The following is an 18,753-nucleotide window of genomic DNA, read 5'->3' as shown; positions in this document are numbered from 1 at the left end:
AGTGCATCAGCCCTGGATTTTGATCAATTTGGAAAAGGAGCAATATTGAGAGAAACTGGCACTGGGCTCAGACAGACAAAGGAAGAGACCATTGGAAAAATCAATGCCGGGAGAGTGTTGTACTACCAGTTGATAGTTTGCTTCCTCGACAACATTTAAGACAGAAGATAGCACTTCACAAAGAACTGAGATTTTGTGGCCAAACATCAGAGCCATATTCTATCCCCGCCCCCAAAAGAAACCCCAGATGGAAAAGACAGTGAAATGAAAATAGCTTTGTTATTATAAAGGAAATATAAAGACTTAGTGACAGGTGAAACCTTCCAGTTGATACCAGAGGAAGTGGGAAGACATCTAGAAAAACTTTGGAACCCTGATAAGGTTGACTGCATACAAGGAACAGAAATGGTCCATTGACTGAGAGTTTGTGACTTGGAATGTGCAAAACATCATGAGGAAAAGTGAGGCCTGAGGCAACAATGGATAGAGGCAGATGAGAGAGGCGCATTTTTTGTTTGTTTTCTGGGAGTTTTCATTGACAGGAAAAAAGTAGTGTGAGTCCAGAAATATGGTAAGAGACAGAGAGACTCCAAGACCAGGGACTGGATTTGACCTGAAGAAGAGAAACTTCATGGTACATCAAGAACTGAACTGGAGTAATTGCCATGGATACTGTAAAGGGACAGTGAGGTGACAGAATACGAGGAATGCATCCTTTTAGCCAAAATGGCCACGTGACAGAGTTCGTGCAATCAGGTCCCCATTGTACAGATGAAGCAGTGACTGCAAGGACAGTCTTATCAGCCACAGGAACGAGCAAATTAGCCTAGGATGCAGCCTGGCCTTCAAGCTACTCACCCAGGACGCTGATCTCCAGGCTGGTGTGGCTGAAAAGGCCGGTGGCATCATTGGTGGCATTACAAGTATAATTGCCAGCATCATTTAGAGAAAGATGCGAGATCAGGAGTTGGGACTCGTTCTGAGCTTCCAGAAGTTTCTCATTATGATACCAAGAATAATGGGCAGGTGGGTTGGAGTTGGCAGAACACGAGAGGTTAAGGGTGGATTGGTCTCTATAAACTGGCTCCTGAGGGTCGATTATGGGGATGTCGGGCCCGTCTGAAGCAAATACAGGAAACCACATATTGGAAAGGGCCAGGTTGTGCTAGTAGGAAGGGTGCTACTCAGTTGTTACTACACTGATGCCAAAACACAGAGCCCTTGGAACCTTTGTTTTTGCAACCTGCTGTCCCCTTGCGATCTTACTGACCTGGAGAAAAATGAATGCCCCACCCTGGGAATGGATGCTCAATGAATATATGACCTATAGGGTATTTGGGAAGATATACAGTATATCATTAAAATTGGCTCTAGGTTATAGACGACTCTTTTAGATGCAAAGAGTATTAACTTCAGGGGAAATCACTCACTACCCAGCCTTGAGCCTTTCCTTTGGTATTGATCTATTAAGGAGCAGAAACATGATCAGGGTGCAGATGATATTTCAATCAGCCTATTGATCAAAAGACAGATGTATTGAAAACCAATGAGTATTTCAGTTTTCTCTATGTCTTTTGTTGGGATAGCCCAAACAGGCAAAGTCCCCTGCATGCTACACACAAAGTTACCTAAAATGACACTTTCAACTCCGTAAGGAAGTTGTATTTTGTATTTGAAATTTGTGCACTAGGAGCGTTTCGGGGAGGGGGGGGGAGGGCTTTCTTGGATGAATTGGAGAATAGAAAAAACCCTCCAACAGTAACAATAGGATTAGGGGTTAGCAATAAGATCGACCTCCGGACCAATGCATAGTTGAGTGCCAGGTGTGGGTCAAATCTCTTACTCTTCTTGACTTCATGCAGCCAGTAAACTCATAGCTAGTTGCAATGGAGAGCCACACTGCTCTCAGAAAAAGAGGGAGGCTGTAGCAAACGTGTGCACAGGACAGACTCTGGCAGTTTCTCCTCCCTCCTGAAGCCAGCTGTGATAAGAGCTAAAAAAGCCACTTTTGTCTGCTACAGAAGGTAGAATGTGATGGGGCAACCTATGACTGACTGCGGCTGGGTTTGGACTACGGGACCCCAGTTGCCTGCCATTGCCCACATAGTCAGTCTAGACTTACAGAAGATTTGCAGCCAATGTGGCTCACTGGAACTTTCAGAGAAGCTGTTGTTCCCAAAGCAGGTATAGTTGGCCTCATCGTTCCTGGTGACTGGGTTGAGAATGAGCCTCTGGTTGTTGTTGTCTAAAGAGATATGACCTCCTCCTTCAATCAGCTGGCTTCCCTTCAGCCAGTAATACGAAACATTGGTGCCAGCAGAATTGCAGTTCAAAGTGACACTGTCGTTTTCTTTGGCATTAGAGGGGCCGGAAATGGTCACATTACGTACCTCTCCTGTTGAGAAAGAAAAGTTGCAAAAGGGCTCCATGTTTCTTGTAGTGCAACAGCCCTGGATTTTGATCAATTTGGAAAAGGACCAATATTAAGAGAAACCGGCACTGATCCCAGACAGACAAAGGAAGAGACCATTGGAAAAATCATTGCTGGGTGAGTGTTGTACTATCAGTTGATAATTTGCTTCCCAGAGAAGATTTAAGACAGAAGGTAAAATCTCACAAAGAACTGAGATTTTGTGGCTAACAATCAGCACCATATTCCATCCTGACCCCACAGAAAAAATAAACCCAGCTTGTAAACAAAAACTGGCTTTGCATTTACAAAGGAAATATAGAGGCTTAGTGGCATGTGCAAGCTTCCTGTTGATATCAGAGGAAGTGGGAAGACATCTAGGAAAACTTTGGCACCCCAAAGGAAAAGATTGACAGCATACAAAAAACCAAAACCAAAAAAACAAATCAAATGGTCATAGCCGAGATGAAAAATCTATTGCATCAAGAATGCTGGCTTGGACACACCATAAGGGAGAAAGGACATGAAAATAAAACAAGAGAAAATAAAACAGAGTCAGCCACTGGATGAAAGCACAGTGGGATCACAGCATGAGAGACAACAAGCTAAGAGCTTGAGGTCCAAATTCAGATATAAAGAGAACCCTTCATCAACCCAAATTGACAGCAGGGTGTAATCAGTAAACAGGTCGGAGCAGATGATGTTCCTTCAATAGTGGCAACAGATAGCCATTCTCGAGCTACTCACCCACCACCACAATTTCCAGGGTGGTGTTTTTCTGGTCACGAGTCACTTTATTCACCGCCTTGCAGAGATACGTCCCAGACTGCTCCACAGAAATGTCTCGGATGAGCAGTTGGGATCCGACAGAATGTTCTGTCCCATTGATAAACCAAGTATAGACAATAGCAGGCTCTCCAATAGCTGTGCAGGTGAGCTGGATGTCAGAATGCTCATTGTAAACACTTGTATTTGGCTGGATCTCAGGTGTTCCGGGTCCAACTGAGGCAAATAGATGAAGCTACCATGTTGTTATTCCAGAAGGTGACTGAGATTCCCTCCCATCCCTTCGCAACATGAAAGATTCCTTCACCACAACAAGATGGAGCCAGAAAGACAGGGAATTTTTAGCCCCCTGATGTTCCAGGGAAAGGTGACAGACACAAGTAAACAGAACAGTGCTAAGAGAGAACCTTGCTAGGACTTATCTCTTCACATGGGTCTATTTGCTCCTCCTTCACAGGCATCCTAGGGACCTGTGCATCTCACCCCTAGATGTTATGACAACAAGCTTGGTGTATCTCCATACAGATCTACAGTGATGAGTCTTAGCTGCAGGTTTTCGTCATTGTCACCTTGGTACGCATCCTTCCCCTTTGTTCCACCTCTGCTTTCTGGTTGCAAAATGAGATCCCAAGACCCCACTTTAGTCAATTTCTGCATAGCTACTATAGGGCCCTGCTCAGCAGTTTCTGGAATTACACTGAGGTTGCATCCACACTAGTCTCTTCCCTAGGGGTTGCCATCCTTTGCTCCTTCACTTTTTATGGGAAATTGTTGTGTCCCAGGGTTTTCTGTGTTCTCTTCGAACCTGACATATGGAGGTATGAGCAGGTAAAGGGACCCCTGACCGTTAGGTCCAGTCGCGGACGACTCTGGGGTTGCAGCACTCATCTCGCTTTACTGGCCGAGGGAACCGGCGTACAGCTTCCGGGTCATGTGGCCAGCATGACAAAGCCGCTTCTGGTGAACCAGAGCAGCGCACGGAAACGCCGTTTACCTTCCCGCCGGAGTGGTACCTATTTATCTACTTGCACTTTGACGTGCTTTCAAACTGCTAGGTTGGCAGGAGCAGGGACCAAGCAACGGGAGCTCACCCCGTTGCGGGGATTCGAACCGCCGACCTTCTGATTGGTATGCCCTAGGCTCTGTGGTTTAACCCACAGCACCACCCACGTCCCTTGGTATAAAATGTAATTCTAGCCTAAACATGATGCCTGGTGTGAATAAAATATTACTGAGGCTTTCAAGGGGGCCTTTCTTGAATGGGATGCTTTTGTGAGTAGACACTACAGAAGGATCCTGGCCATACGGACAGCTATTGCTGTATACAAAATGGCACAGTATTAAGCACCATCTATTTTAATTCCATTTCCAGCTAGCTGTGGAAGAGAAATGCCTCAGTAACATACAAGGGGAAGCTATTTAAGTGAGACCATTTGTCCAGCTAACATAATACTATTGAATGCGACTGGTAATAGGTCTCCAAGATCTTAGGCAAAGGTATTTTCCATAACCTTTCACTTGAGGTGCGAGGCACAGAATCCAGAAACTTCTGTATTCAAAGCATGCAACTTTATCTTGTTGAACTATAGACTGTTGTGGAAATGGGTCACAACGCAACTTACTGGCAAACACAATTTGTATTGTGTTATTTTATGCACTGTGACTTGCTGCTATTTTTGTTGATTATAGTTTGGAAATTATTTATCGTAATTGTTAAGAGTGAATTTCTGTTTAATTATTATTTGCTGATATTTAACTCCATTGTGTGCTACTAATATTCTAATGCATGACTGAATATTAGTTTATTTGATATAAGTTGTTTATTTTAAAGTTAGGTTTCATCATGACATTTTTGTATAGGATCTGATTGCCATAAGGTGTGCCATCTTTGTTGTATACTAATATAAAAAGGCGGTATACAAATCAGAAGTGAAATGAAAATGAGAAGCAGCTTTATAGTACCGACAGGTACAGGGCAGGAAGGAAATAATAAAAATTCCTTTTCAACTGTAGACAGAGGGCAGGACTGAGAAAATTAGCAGGACTGAGAGAAGTGCCCTCAGGATTTAGTTTGAGCCACGGCTGAGACCAGGATCAAACTTTCTATTCATTGTCAGGGCTCAGCACTAGGAAGAAGGAAATAAATCAATTGTACAAACAGCACCTGTTTGGAGGACAACCTGCCAGTACTAGCTGGCACCATTTCCAGACACTGCTGTTCCTATTCTACCTGTCTCTAGGGAGAACTGGAATGACCTTTATTTAGATGACGCAATAAAAATGCTCAACTGGCTGATTCCTATTCTGCAGGGACACAGAATACAGCACAGGAGCGATGGCTGCACATACTAGCAGCCTCTGAGAGATGTTCTCTGGGATGTGCTGCAGGAAGTGGCACAGGAGGAAGTCCGCCTGACAGGGATGGATCGAAATACTTTGCTGCCTCTGGCAAAAGGTTGGCCCTCAGCCTTCTTGTATGCAACCAGGGTGGTGGCGGCATTTCATTTTTTTTACTTATTTATACCTTCATTGTAATTATTTATCGTCCTGCCTTTATGAACGAGTTCTCCCAAGGAGGCCAGCAAGTGAAAAGATCAAAACAATAAGCATTAAAAATGCAGCACAGAAAGATTGTGTTTCCTTCGCAAAGGGTTTCCCTGATTGAATCCTCCTTAGTAGAGGAAACAGACTATTCACAGCTCTATTCACTTATATGGAATGGAGGAAAAGTGGCTGCAGTCAGATCATTTAGCCCTACAGATCAGAGATGGCTGTGCACTGTTTCCATAGAGGATTTTCCCAATGGGTCTGGAGCCCCCGGCCTTCTGTCCTGCCACCCATTCAAAACTTTTGTGGATCGTTCATAGTTTGCGTGCTCTGTCCATAACTAAAACAGAAACACTAGAATTTATGGCTAAAGTTCGTTAATACATTGGCAGGATTTTAAAAACACTTGTAATTTTAGAAATAGTACAGGAAATCTGAGGTAAAAAATAATAATTTGTAGTAATGATATGCAGCTGAAAAGAAAACTTAAGGAACCGGGGGTGGGTGGGTGGAAGGGAAGTCATGGGGTTCAAAGAATCCCATTTTATGGATTTGATATTGTTTTTGTGCATATTTTTCTTTGTTTTTGGTTGTTATTGTATTTGTCAAGTGGTTTTTTTGTTGAAAATTTACATTTACAAAATAATTTAAAGAAATTAAGGCTAAAGTTCATCCTGACGTTTCTGAAGGCCAAGTTGCGTCCCTGAGGAGACTTAAAATAAATTTTGCCTTCAGTTTTTAAAAAAATGCATGTTGTGTCTGTGTATTACGGCGAAGGCTTCCGAAGACAGCAAAGAACAGCAGCTAATCTGCCTTTCTAGTAGACTAATAGGGGAAGCCATTTTGCTGAAACAATAATAATCATGTCTTGCAATCTCATTTTATATGCGATAGTCGGTGAAATTGAATTTACTATTTGGAGAATAAGGAACTTTAATGACCGTTAGGCACTGTGGGCCTGTCTTCCCAGCTCTGCCTTTCTAATAACTGAAATAATTACCAAGATGGGACCAGATAGCCAGGACTATACTACAGTCACAACAATGAACTCTTTGACGTCTGGCTCATTCTGCCTCAATTTTGCCAGTGCAGCCCCCAAAAGTAGCAAGCTTTGTTCTGCATTTAAATCTATCCCCAGGAACACTTTTTAAACTCCTTGAACTACCGCAAACTATATTATTGGGTTGGAGAAGGGAGAGTTGTGTGGCGAAGGTGGGCTAACTCGGAGCCTCAAAATCGCACCTCCTTTGATAAAAGGCATAGCTGCGGCTATATTCCCTTTGTTGCAAGAAGAGCCTTGTTAATAAACCTCCTTTTTCAGCTCCCCGGCAGAGCAGGCCTTTATGCCTTTCGGTTGCAAAAGGCCGCCCCTGTTCTGCCTCGCTTGCCTGGGTGCCCTTTTACCCAAGGGAGTCACAGTGAGCGGTGCCAGCAACTTGCGCCTGACGCCAGCAAATAAAAACAGTTGTCAAGTTAATGAGAAACAGAGGAGGAGGAGGAGGAGGAGGAGGAAGAGAAAAACAAAACTGTGTGAGGGGGAAAATCCTGCAGAGGCCTTTCTGTGGCAGCCGAGACCGGCCCCAAGCCCGCTCTCCCTCACACCTGACTAGACTCTGGGGCGAACCCTCACACATGCCTCTCCGATTTATTTGTGGCTTCAGAATTATCTGAAGTGGGCAAGAAAAGGGAAGGAAATAGATAAAAAAAGAGAAAGATGTTGGCAGCTTGGTTCGTTTAATCTCCATGAAGAGAACATGTCTGTCAGTGTTCTCTGCTCAAAGGGGTGGGAGTCTGGGATTTTATAAGTAGGCCTCAAAGCGAGATTTCGGAGATTTCTCAGCCTCCTCCCATGTCCACAAATAATCTCCCTCAGGCAAGAGGAACATGAATAAATTGCCTGGAAGAGCCACATGCCAGTTTGACCCACGAAATGTTCAAACTAAGGCAGAGCTAGGATGAATCTGAGGGAAATCCTCTGGCCATTTCTCTTCCTAGTTCTCAATGGCTTCACTCCTTCCTGTGTAAGGCCCTCAATATGGTGCTTGAGACAGAACAAATGGTGCCTGCCCTACATGGCAAACACACACATATATTTAAATTAAATACTAAAAAACTTAACTGTTTTCAGTTACTACAAAACTTATGTTCCACGACACCATGCTTCTTCTTGGGACTACCTGTTTCATGCTTTTATTTGGAATGATCTGTTGCTTCCTCTCTTCAAAAATGTAATCCAGACTCGTTGGGCCATATTATTAATATTATCCTTCCGCGTGCTGTTCCCAGAAGGACAAGTCAACTTTGATTTCATATGGAAATCCAATTCGGACTTTAACCTGCATTTATTTTATGGTTGTTTCGCTCATTGTAAAAAACAACCCCAACCACACCTATTGTACACTTTATATATGCCACTGGGAAAATGAGAGGAAGTGCTTGGAGGAATTCTGAGGTTTGCATAACTATGCCAAATCTTTGTTTAAAAACAACCAAAGGCAGCAAAAACAGCCGTGTGGACTGAGCCACCTAATGTTGTTTGTTGGAAAAGAAAGAAAATATGGAAAACAGGGCGGGGAATGAAATGGGGTATTCTGGAGGAGGGCATGGCAGACTGGCAAAGATACTGAACAGGACCATTCCTGTTAGAAGATGAGGGTAAGCTACAATTTAATCTAATGAGGAACAGAGAAGACAAGGAAGGTGACCAAGGTGCTAGAGTCAGTCAGCAGCAGAGGTGGACTTCTGAACTGAACCGTTGGGACTAGGTTTTCATGGATACCACAACAAAATTTGCACATTGCATTGGCACAGTTCAATCACCATATCTTGACTCTCTATCCAAGCATCATGAAGAAGTTCCCTAGAAGAAACCCGGAGAGATCTGAAGAATCAGAAATAAAATAAGACTTTTTCGAAACCGAAGCACCTGAAGAGATGTAGAGGCGGGAGAAGATACCACAGGACAGAGAAGAAGCAGAGACCGGGACAGGTCCAATGGACGGCGCTTGGAGACAGATACTCACAGAACACTGAAATGTATACGGCATCACTCATTTCAGTGTAGGCTGGGTTGGACACTTGACAGCGATATTCCCCAGCATCGCTGCGGTTTATGCCGTGGATGGTGAGAGTCCGATTAGCATCGGAAAGCTGCATCTGAGAGCTCTCCCTGAGAGGCAATCCATCCCAGAACCAGGCGACACTGACAATTCTAGGCGTGGTGTTGCAAGTTAAAATGGCAGTCTCGAACTCAGTTAGGAAAGGGGATGGGGAAACAAGCACCTTGGGCTTGGAGAGATGTTCTACAGATGGAAGAGACACAGTGTTATCATTGCTGAGCTATGTGAAAGCATGAGAAAGGGAACCAAAGACTGTCCCCATTTTAGAAGCCGGGTGGTACCCAAGGCAGGAAAATCCAAATGGCAATCCAAATGCTGGTAAAATATAACACCACCACCACCAGATCATGAATTGCATTCTGATTCTTAATAGCACCCTGGAATTGGATCCAGCATCAGCTCACATCAGCTGCAAGTTGGAACTATCATCACTGGTTTGAAACCGGAGGGTTGCCAACAGAGAACTATTAACAACAGTTTCTTTCTCCTACTGACCCAAGATGGAGATTGGTAGAAACGAATACCCAGCAAATAAGCATTTTGGAAATGTATTAACAAAAACAGAAAAGAACAGAGATGCTTCCACGGCGTCTGATGGATGGAGAACACATCTATAATTGACAAGTAATTGAGCGTTCGGTGTTTTTTCAGTTCCCACATTTGGCTACAAGTATTCAAGCGCTGTACAAGTATTTGATCTGATAATATTTCAGTGCTGGTTCACACATGTGCATTTCCAGTAACCCTGTGGATAGCGTGTATCAACAGTCCGATTATTGTCAGAAAGCTGGATCAGACAACCATTCTGGCATATTAGCGGAAATAAATAAATAAATAGATGCCCAGCAACTTTGGAAAATAGTTAGATTTCACAAATCCATGATCTCATTTTGTGTTTCAGAAAACCTCCCTGCCAAATATGCAGATTTTTTTAGAATTCTGAATTCCATTCATACCTACTCAAGTTTAATACCCTTTTAACAGAATATGAGAGCACGCGTTGCAACACTCAGATGAATATAGCTGGTATAACTGTAGCATATGAACAAATGTGATCCAAACACACATCAGTGATACATGTACAATCTAGGAATCCATGCGTGTGAGAACATGCAGGCGGAGGCGAATTTAGGAGAGCATGACTGCTTCGCCCACACTGGGCGCTGGGCCAAGAGGGTGCCGCAGGGAGCATTGCACAGGGCACCCCTGGAATATTAAAACCCATGCAGGCAACCAGGTTTGGAGAATCACCTCTGCTAAGTCAAATCAGACTGTATTTAAATCATCCTGGGGTATTGATACGCCAACTCTGCCATTCAGGAGCAAGCAAAGGCATTTTGGTGCAAAACAAGGAAAAATCCAGTGGAACCCACTGTATAACTAATTAACATGGGGTGCAATGCATTAACAGGTTTTCCTGCACCTGTCTCTTTTAAGCATATAGCTCCTGCTCATTGCAATAAGGCCCATGCATATTGTACCCCATGAGTCAGGTCTGTCCATTTCCTACAGTGCTGCTCACGGGTCACTCTTGCTTCTTCTACTCATTTTAAAGACTATGGGTTGCACCCAACGTTAGTCATTCTCAGAGTAGGCCCACTGAAATGACATGACTAAATTTGGTCCTTTCATTTCAGTGGGTCGTTTTCAAGTAGAACTTTGGGTAGACACTGCCATCTTAAAGCATTTCCCTGCTCCCCATCCCTGCAAACTCTTCACATAAGCACATCTTCATGTCAGATTTGTTTCTGTTTTCACACAAACACCAGCGGGCATTGGCAAAGTGGGGATGTCTCTACCCTATGCAAAGGTGTCCAGACCTTAAGGATTCCAACTGGGGTGAAGCTGGTTTGAGAAACAACACATCAAACAGTAGCATCTTATAACAAAATACAAGATAACATGGGCATTTTGGCCGACGTCATGTGAACAGGGATTTAAAAACCCAGCCCTGGAAATGCAGTGCAAGTGCACTGTAAACAGAAGAAGTGTGAACACATCCTTAGTCAGATGTAACTTGCATCACATTTACCACACCAGTTTTGGCACTTTGGAAAACTCTCTGGTTCAAGCGAGGTGTACATGGAACAAACCCACGCCATGACAGCAATGTAACCAGCAATGCAACACATATTCACCCAACTCCCTTCTCATCATGTCACTTGGGTCATGTACATCGGCCTCCATGTGGCCTTAACTCAATGTGCAGATGCTCCCCTCGCTTTCTGCAGCTCGGCAGCCTGTTGCATACTAGAACAGCACATGCAAAACAGTGGATTAATTTGCTCCAACGTCATTGTATAAAGACACGCCTGGGAAAGTTTCATCAAGGTAACAAGGCAGGATAGCCCCCAGTCCAAAAGAATGGGGAAGAACTGTCCCTTAAAGGAACACAGCCTTACACTGCCTTAGTCTATCTAGCTCACTATTATCTACACCAGCAGGCAGTTGCTCTACACAATTTCAGACAGGATTCTCCCCTGAGCCCTAACTGGAAATGTTGGGGACTGAACCTGGGACATTCTGCTTACAAAGCAGATGCTCTACCGCTTTGGGGTAGCCCTCCAATCACTTTTGTGCAAGACCAGATGCAGAAAGATGGCAGAGAGTACCACCCTACAAATATATATATCAGCCAACCTTATTCTATTGATAACCCAGACACCAATGTTCATAGTTTTTCTTGGCACTCCTGTCTGTGCCATTCACTCAAAATAGAGAACTACTTTTTTTCCTCCAGCAAGTTTGCCAAATTGAATCAACTTCTTTTCAATACCACAGATCCAGGAAGACTGGCTCACATCCCACATTCAGAAGACCCCTTCTTTCCCCTCCAGTTTGGTTAATCTGGAGTCACTACCAATTCCTATTTTTGCCCTATAAATTATTAACAACAATCAGGAACTTGATTTCCCCTGTGAGCATGTACTGATAGCACAGGAGGAAATGGTGCAGGTCTACATCTCTTTAGCCATCCAGATCGAGAGCATATTATGGGAGTTAACTAATATAACAGTATATTAGGGTGACCAATGCAGAGGAATGGGCAAATCTGTCAACTTTGGTTTCTCTTAAGTTTCTCATTTCTCCACTATTCAGTTCTATACATTTCCCCATCAAAACAAATCCTCATGAAAATTCAAAAAATTCAACAGGATTTTAGTGCATATGTACATAACTTGCTTTGTAATTTTACCTAACACACACATTATAATTCATTTTTGTATGTTATTGTCACAAATATGCATTCTTATGCACGTTATCTTTGTTATCTTGTGTTTTTGGACACATTGCTGGGCTGGAGAACTGCAAAATTCAAGTAAGTGTGAATTTCAAAGGGTGGCTGTGTTCTCATATTGTTTTGGAAACTGTGACTTAGGAAGGTCTGCTTTTAAATGTGAACTGTATTGGATCCCCCCCATACCTACTATTGCAAGTAACAGAGTTTAGGGATTTTAAAATATTAATTGGTTTTAAAATGCTTTTAAATGAATATAACTCCCCCTCCCAAAAAACCCCTCAAATAATTTCCCAGCTGAACAGCTAAAAAGGCAGTAGCAAGACTAGTGTATTCTGGTATAGTTTTCTGATGAAAAAAATGAATAATTTTGTAGGGCCTCATTCTTGGGGCAGAGGAATTGTGTTTAGGACAAATTCACGAGCCACCCCCCCCCCGGGGGGGGAAGGCACAGAATTCTCCACCCCAGAGCTCAGCAGAGGAGATAGATTAGGGTGCATAAGAAGTAAGAATGACCGGAGAGCAAGTTAATCATACCTGAAACGGTGATGTTTGTAGCCCCTGTGCTGGTAACCCCAGGACCTTCTGGTTTAAATGAATAGATTCCAGAGTCATCTGGCTTTAAATTTGTGATGTAAAGGGAGCAATCTGGCTTCACAGTTTCCCTGCCAGTGTAGGCAGGTCCCTTGGTCTCACCACTAGGAGATAGGAAAAATGTAATAATAATGTTTTTTTCTTCAATTATCCCTCGGTACCATTTGCAGTTACCAAGCTTCTTCAGATCAAGACCTTCTGGTGTTAAGGTGACACTATCTCCTTCTTTCAGCGCTTCTGGAACAACTCTGATACTTATTCCAGTCTCCTGGGCTCGAGTCAACAGGAAGCAGGAACTCAGTACAGAGGCTAGAGGGTGGAGAAGAAAAGAAGGAAACTTAACTGCAAGCAAAAGACCTGTTCTAGGCAAAAAGAACAGATATCAGCACGTGTAGTAATTGTATTTCAAAAGGCCGTCAGGTAATGAAGAAATACTTTCACACTATTTCAAAGAGATTTCAACCCAAAGGAGTGCTGATATAATTACAATGCCCACATTAATGAGCATATAAATAAAAGTGAAAGAAAATAAACAATAATGATCTTTTTTTTTTAATGGCGATCATTAGGTCAACTGTCACACCCCACCTGTGTTCTGAAATGGTATAGTCAAGAAACAGGTATCCCGTTTGACGTCTCCACCATCTGGAATTGCCTGCCTGGGGATTCTTGGATATGGACTGCTTTCACGCACTAGCAACACATCCTGTAGAATTCTATCCGTTATATTTTAGGTGCACAATCAGAATGAACTTCAGGAACCAAAAAGTCGTATTGAAAAATATGACTTTTGAGCTGTCTGGCCCCAAAATGGCAACTAGGCCTTCCACTTTGGCACCTTGGTTTAAGGAGCCATTTGGCGCCTAAAATATATCTGAGTTTCTAACACTGCCTCTTTTCCTCAGCCATACAAGTATTCCATAAACCTCAGCATTATCAGCAAACTGTGCATAGAACTATAACCTTTGCCTTTTTTTTATCTCTCTCACTTTCCATCTCATCCCTGCCATGGGGATGGGAATTTCCATTGGAATTGTTTTGGATCTATGGGCAGGAAAGTCATGTCACCCAACAGAATGGGTAGGCAAATTAAGGCTCAATTGCCTTCTAAATCCGGCCCACGGACAGTCGGGGAATCAGTGTGTTTTTACATGAGTAGAATGTGTCCTTTTATTTAAAATGCATCTCTGGGTTATTAGTGGGGCCTGCCTGGTGTTTTCACATGAGTAGAATGTGTGCTTTTATTTAAAATGCATCTCTGGGTTATTTGTGGGGCATAGGAATTTGTTCATCCCGCCCAAAAAAAATATAGTCCGGCCCCCCACAAGATCTGAGGGACAGTGGACCGGCCCCCTGCTGAAAAGTTTGCTGACCCCTGCCCATCAGCAAACTCAAAGAAGGATGAGCTCGACAAGGATTGCAGCTCAGGAGAAAGGGCCCCTTTTTAAAACCCTGCTCCCCCACCCCCACCTTGCGGGACTATTTCCTTAAATAAACACTACACTCCAAAAGCTGCCATTAGTCCTCGAGGGGGAAAAGACACCACTGACCCAAAATCATGTCCATTAACACCTGCAGTGGCAGGCAATTTTGGTCACATGGTGTGTTTGGGGCTTTAAAGGTCAGCACCAACACTTTGAAATGCTGCCACCCTGGTCCATTTTGCCTCCACTCCCCATGAAAGCTTTTAAAAGCTGTTGGGAGATCTACAATGCAAACATTTACATGTCTACGCAGAAGTAAGTCCCATTGAGTTTAGTAGGACTTACTCCCATAAAAGTAGGCATAAGATTGCAACCCTAATCACCGATCTCCCATGTAACTTGACCGTATGGAGAGGGATTGACTAGGTTCTAGGTGCTAAAAGGTCCCTTGATTTGGGTTAGGGAACCCGTAAAACCTAAGAACATAAGGACAGCCTGGCTTCTGGATCAGGACTCCTCTCATCCAGCACCCTGGTCCCACAGCGGCAACCAAATGCCTCTGGGAAGCCCACAAACTGGACATGAGTACAACCACCCTCTCCTGCTCCAGATCCCCAGGGACTGGAATTCAGGGACTGTATTCGACACCAGAGGTAATCTATAACCTGCCTGCCTAGCAGCCATTGGTAGCTTCCTGTTCCACGAAATTGCCTCAACCCTGCAAAAGTATTCAAAAGTTTGTAAAAAGTGGACGCCTAGGAGATTCTCAGGAAGAGGTGCGCAATTTGCCATGAGCGTGGACCTATGGCGCTAAGGGGCACCGAAGCCAAAATCAAGAGCGATGCATTGAATGGTCACAAAACATCTGATCACCCCATGGATCTTGCTCTAATAAATGCAATAAATGCAGTAATCATATAAGCTAGAATCGTGCAATCATCTCCTGGGTAGCTCAGTCGGTGGAGCACAAAACTCTTAATCTCAGGGCTGTGGGTTTGAGCCCCACACAGGGGCTTGGACTAGATGACCCTCTGGATCCGTTTCAACTTTGGGACCACGAGGGCCGTCTAGTCCAACCCTCTGCAAATGCAGGGATCTCAACACAGAATCATAGTTGTTGCGGCAGGCAAGCGAGGCCAGAGAGAAAAGCCCCATTCCCACCCCATTCTTTTAAGACCCCCCTCCAAAAAATAAACAAATCTGTGGCTCTCTTTTAGGGTCCCGATCCTCCTCACCTGCTAGGAACGCCGTGTGCCAGGAGCACCTCCATCCGGGGGGTCTCCACGCCTCGTGCCTGCCCATGGCGGGGCTTCGCTTCGCGGTGGGAGGGGGCCCCTTCGCTTCCAGCTGTTCACCAGCGCCCGACCACAGATCTCTGGGTTCTGATCTGCCCGCCTGGAGATCCGGCAACCTAGTGGCGACCCTGCCCTGCCCTACCCTGCCTCGCTCGTCCCGCCCTCAGGGGCAGGGCTTGTACCCCGTCTGCGCCCTCCAGCCCGCCGCGTCCTCGGCCAGGTAGCGGGATTCGCAGGAAAGGCGCGGCCGTCGGAGGCGGGGAGAAGAGGACTCTGCCCACAACCAGCCAGCGGCCACTGAAGCCTCGATCGGCCCCGCCTTGCCGAGCAGACACTTCCCGTTAGGGGAGCAGGAGGAGGAGGAGGAGGAAGAGCCAGGGCGCGCCCGTCCCGCCACTTCTGGGAAGCGCAATAGAGAGAGCCCAGGGCGCCCGCCCGCCCGGAAAGGCAGGGCGAATTTCGGGCAGAAACGTGGCACGGGAGGAAAAGTGGGTCGCCAACCTTCGGGGAACCCTGGGAGCATCTACAAGCCTGGGAAACTTTCCCGGCCGCACGGCGGAACCGCGCTTGCACCGCTCGGTGCTTGTTGCGCAATTACGCACACGAGAACCACACTCACAAACCCACACTTCCAAACCCAAAGCAGTGGCGGACCTACATTTCTGGGGCCCTGAAGCTTGAACTGTCATGGGAGGCCCTTGGCAGCCAGCAACGAGCTCTGGGTAGCTCAGTCTGTAGAGCATGAGACACTTAATCTCAAGGTCGTGGGTTCGAGCCCATGTTGGGCAAAAGATCTCTGCATTGCAAGGAGTTGGACTGGCTTGACCCTCGTGATCTCTTCCAACGCTACAGTTGTATGATTCTTCAAGGGGGTTGTTCCCCTACAGATCAACACACCTTTACAATATCTGTGCTACTGACTCTCAAACTTTGAGATTCTTGAAATATATTCAACACAAGATTAACCAATTAGAGATATGTGACTCAAATTGGGTCTTCTCAACACAAAAATTTTAATCAAAAGTTGCTTATGGGCCCTGAAACTTAAGCTTTATTAGTTTCATAGTAGATCCACGCTGCCCCAAGGTTTGAAAAAAGAGTGTTGTAACTTTTGTCCAAGCTATTTTTTTTATAAAAAAAGTATTTACTTTTTTGTGTGGTGATCCTCCTGGAGATTCTTCCTGGGGAGAGGATTCTTGCTTCTTTCAAACCTGATTTGTGCCAGTGGAGGAATGGGGGCAGTGAGACCCTGTGGGCACCAGGGCAGGGCTCTGCAGGGGCACCCAGCGGTGCCCTGCCATTGGCAACACTGACAGAGTGGTGGCTGAAGACATTTTTGGCGCCTGAGGTGGAAAATCCTAATTATAACACGTGCACAGGCACAAATCCCTTTGGATGTTGGCTACCTGCAGAGCTGGCCCAAGACATTTTGCTGTCTGAGACAAAGGATAACATTCCTCCCCACCTCATTCCTTGAAGATGACTGGGATGGCAACCAAAGTTGGTGATGGGACAAGATTAGGGTTTGGGCCTCCAAAGACGCCCCAGGGAAAAACCCCCTCTCCAAATTGCAAAAAACAAAAACAAAACAACTGTTGGGATACCAAATTAATTTCTGCACACATTGTGAAAACAACTGAACCGATTAGGTACTAATTGCATCTCGTGAAATGCATTTAAATGCCCCATCATTTGAGGAGGTATTTAGTGATGACAACGCCTCTTGATTCAGGCAACGCAGTTAAAATGGTTTCCTGAGCACTTAATGTGTGTTCAGTATTAATGGAGAAGCACCAGCGCCCATTAAGCATTCTCGCAATATACTTCATCAAGACACAGCCTTGCAAATCAACAGCCCACAAGCTGAACCTGTTGCTGACTGCGGTGGTGTTATATATCACATCCCACACTTCCTCCAAGGAGCTCCGGACGGTGGGTCTGGAATTACTCCATCTTATCCCTACGACAACCCTGTGTGATAAATTAGGCTGAGATAGGAATATTTGCTGGAGACCACCCACTGACTTTCAAAACCGAGATTGGATGTTTTCTATCAACTCCCCAACACCCTGTCTTTTTATTTATATGGGATTCTGTGTCCCTCTAGCGGCTGTTCAGGAAATGGCAGTCTCTTCTTCAAGAGGACTTTCCCCCTCAGTGGGGCAGCAACAGTCTCTCATCTCCTTGAAGACTTAACTTTTCATAGAGAAAATTAAACTCAGCTCCTTTATGGTTTTCCCAGTAGCAATGTATGGAAGTGAGAGCTGGACCATGAAGAAGGCTGATCGCCGAAGAATTGATGCTTTTGAATTATGGTGCTGGAGGAGACTCTTGAGAGTCCCATGGACTGCAGGAAGATCAAACCTCTCCATTCTGAAGGAAATCAGCCCTGAGTGCTCACAGGAAGGACAGAATCTGAGGCTGAGGCTCCAATACTTTGGCCACCTCATGAGAAGAGAAGACTCCTTAGAAAAGACCCTGATGTTGGGAAAGATGGAGGGCACAAGGAGAAGGGGACGACAGAGGACGAGATGGTTGGACGGTGTTCTCGAAGCTACCAGCATGAGTTTGACCCAACTGCGGGAAGCAGTGGAGGACAGAAGTGTCTGGCGTGCTCTGGTCCAGGGGGTCACAAAGAGTCAGACATGACTAAATGACTAAACAACAACAACCTTTAACAGGAACTTTTGCCTTGCACCATGGGATATCATTTAGTTTGCCCCTGACTGCCAAGCTCAATGGCAGGAACTTGGTCCAGTGCCTTAGCCAGTGGAACAGGAGTCTGACTCTGGTCACTGCTAGACTCTAGGGTCATAGAATCTCAGAATCATAGAATTGTAGAGTTGGAAGGGACCCTGAGGGTCATCTAGTCCAACCCTCTGCAATGCAGGAAACTCAACCAAAGCATCCAGGACAGGTGGCCATCCAACCTCTGCTTATGACATGGATGGAGTAAGCTCGTCTTCCTTCCTTCGCTTCATGCCTTGTCTGTGGCCAGTGTTAATGTCAGCAGTGGTTAAGTTCTCTAGAGATAATTTGTCTTCTGCTGAGAGCACAGTTAAGTTGATGGGTGGTAAAGAAAGGTAAAAGGGACACAGATGGCGCTGTGGGTTAAACCACAGAGCCTAGGACTTGCCGATTAGAAGGTCGGCGGTTCGAATCCCCGTTACGGGGTGAGCTCCTGTTGCTCGGTCCCTGCTCCTGCCCACCTAGCAGTTTGAAAGCACGTCAAAGTGCAAGTAGACAAATAGGTATCGCTCTGGCGGGAAGGTAAACGGCGTTTCCGTGCGCTGCTCTGGTTCGCCAGAAGCGGCTTAGTCATGCTGGCCACATGACCCGG

The 18,753-nt window shown here is 45.1% G+C and overlaps 1 protein-coding gene across 1 annotated transcript in view; it reads right to left on the bottom strand.

Annotated features, from left to right (window-relative positions):
• Positions 1-15,928, bottom strand: part of LOC128419033 (hemicentin-1-like) — a 56,734-nt gene extending 40,806 nt beyond the window's left edge. The window contains exons 1-6 of the mRNA XM_053399277.1: positions 15,354-15,928; positions 12,638-13,003; positions 8,651-9,045; positions 3,158-3,431; positions 2,123-2,395; positions 859-1,119 (exon numbers count right to left, since the gene is read on the bottom strand). Coding sequence (XP_053255252.1) covers positions 859-1,119; positions 2,123-2,395; positions 3,158-3,431; positions 8,651-9,045; positions 12,638-13,003; positions 15,354-15,420 — 1,636 coding nt within the window. The 5' untranslated portion in view covers positions 15,421-15,928. The remainder of the gene's footprint in view (positions 1-858; positions 1,120-2,122; positions 2,396-3,157; positions 3,432-8,650; positions 9,046-12,637; positions 13,004-15,353) is intronic.
• Between the last annotated feature and the right edge of the window lie 2,825 nt (positions 15,929-18,753).

This window comes from Podarcis raffonei, chromosome 8, assembly GCF_027172205.1.
Source record: "Podarcis raffonei isolate rPodRaf1 chromosome 8, rPodRaf1.pri, whole genome shotgun sequence".
Lineage (NCBI taxonomy): Eukaryota > Metazoa > Chordata > Lepidosauria > Squamata > Lacertidae > Podarcis > Podarcis raffonei.
This window is presented reverse-complemented; position numbering and strand designations above follow the sequence as displayed.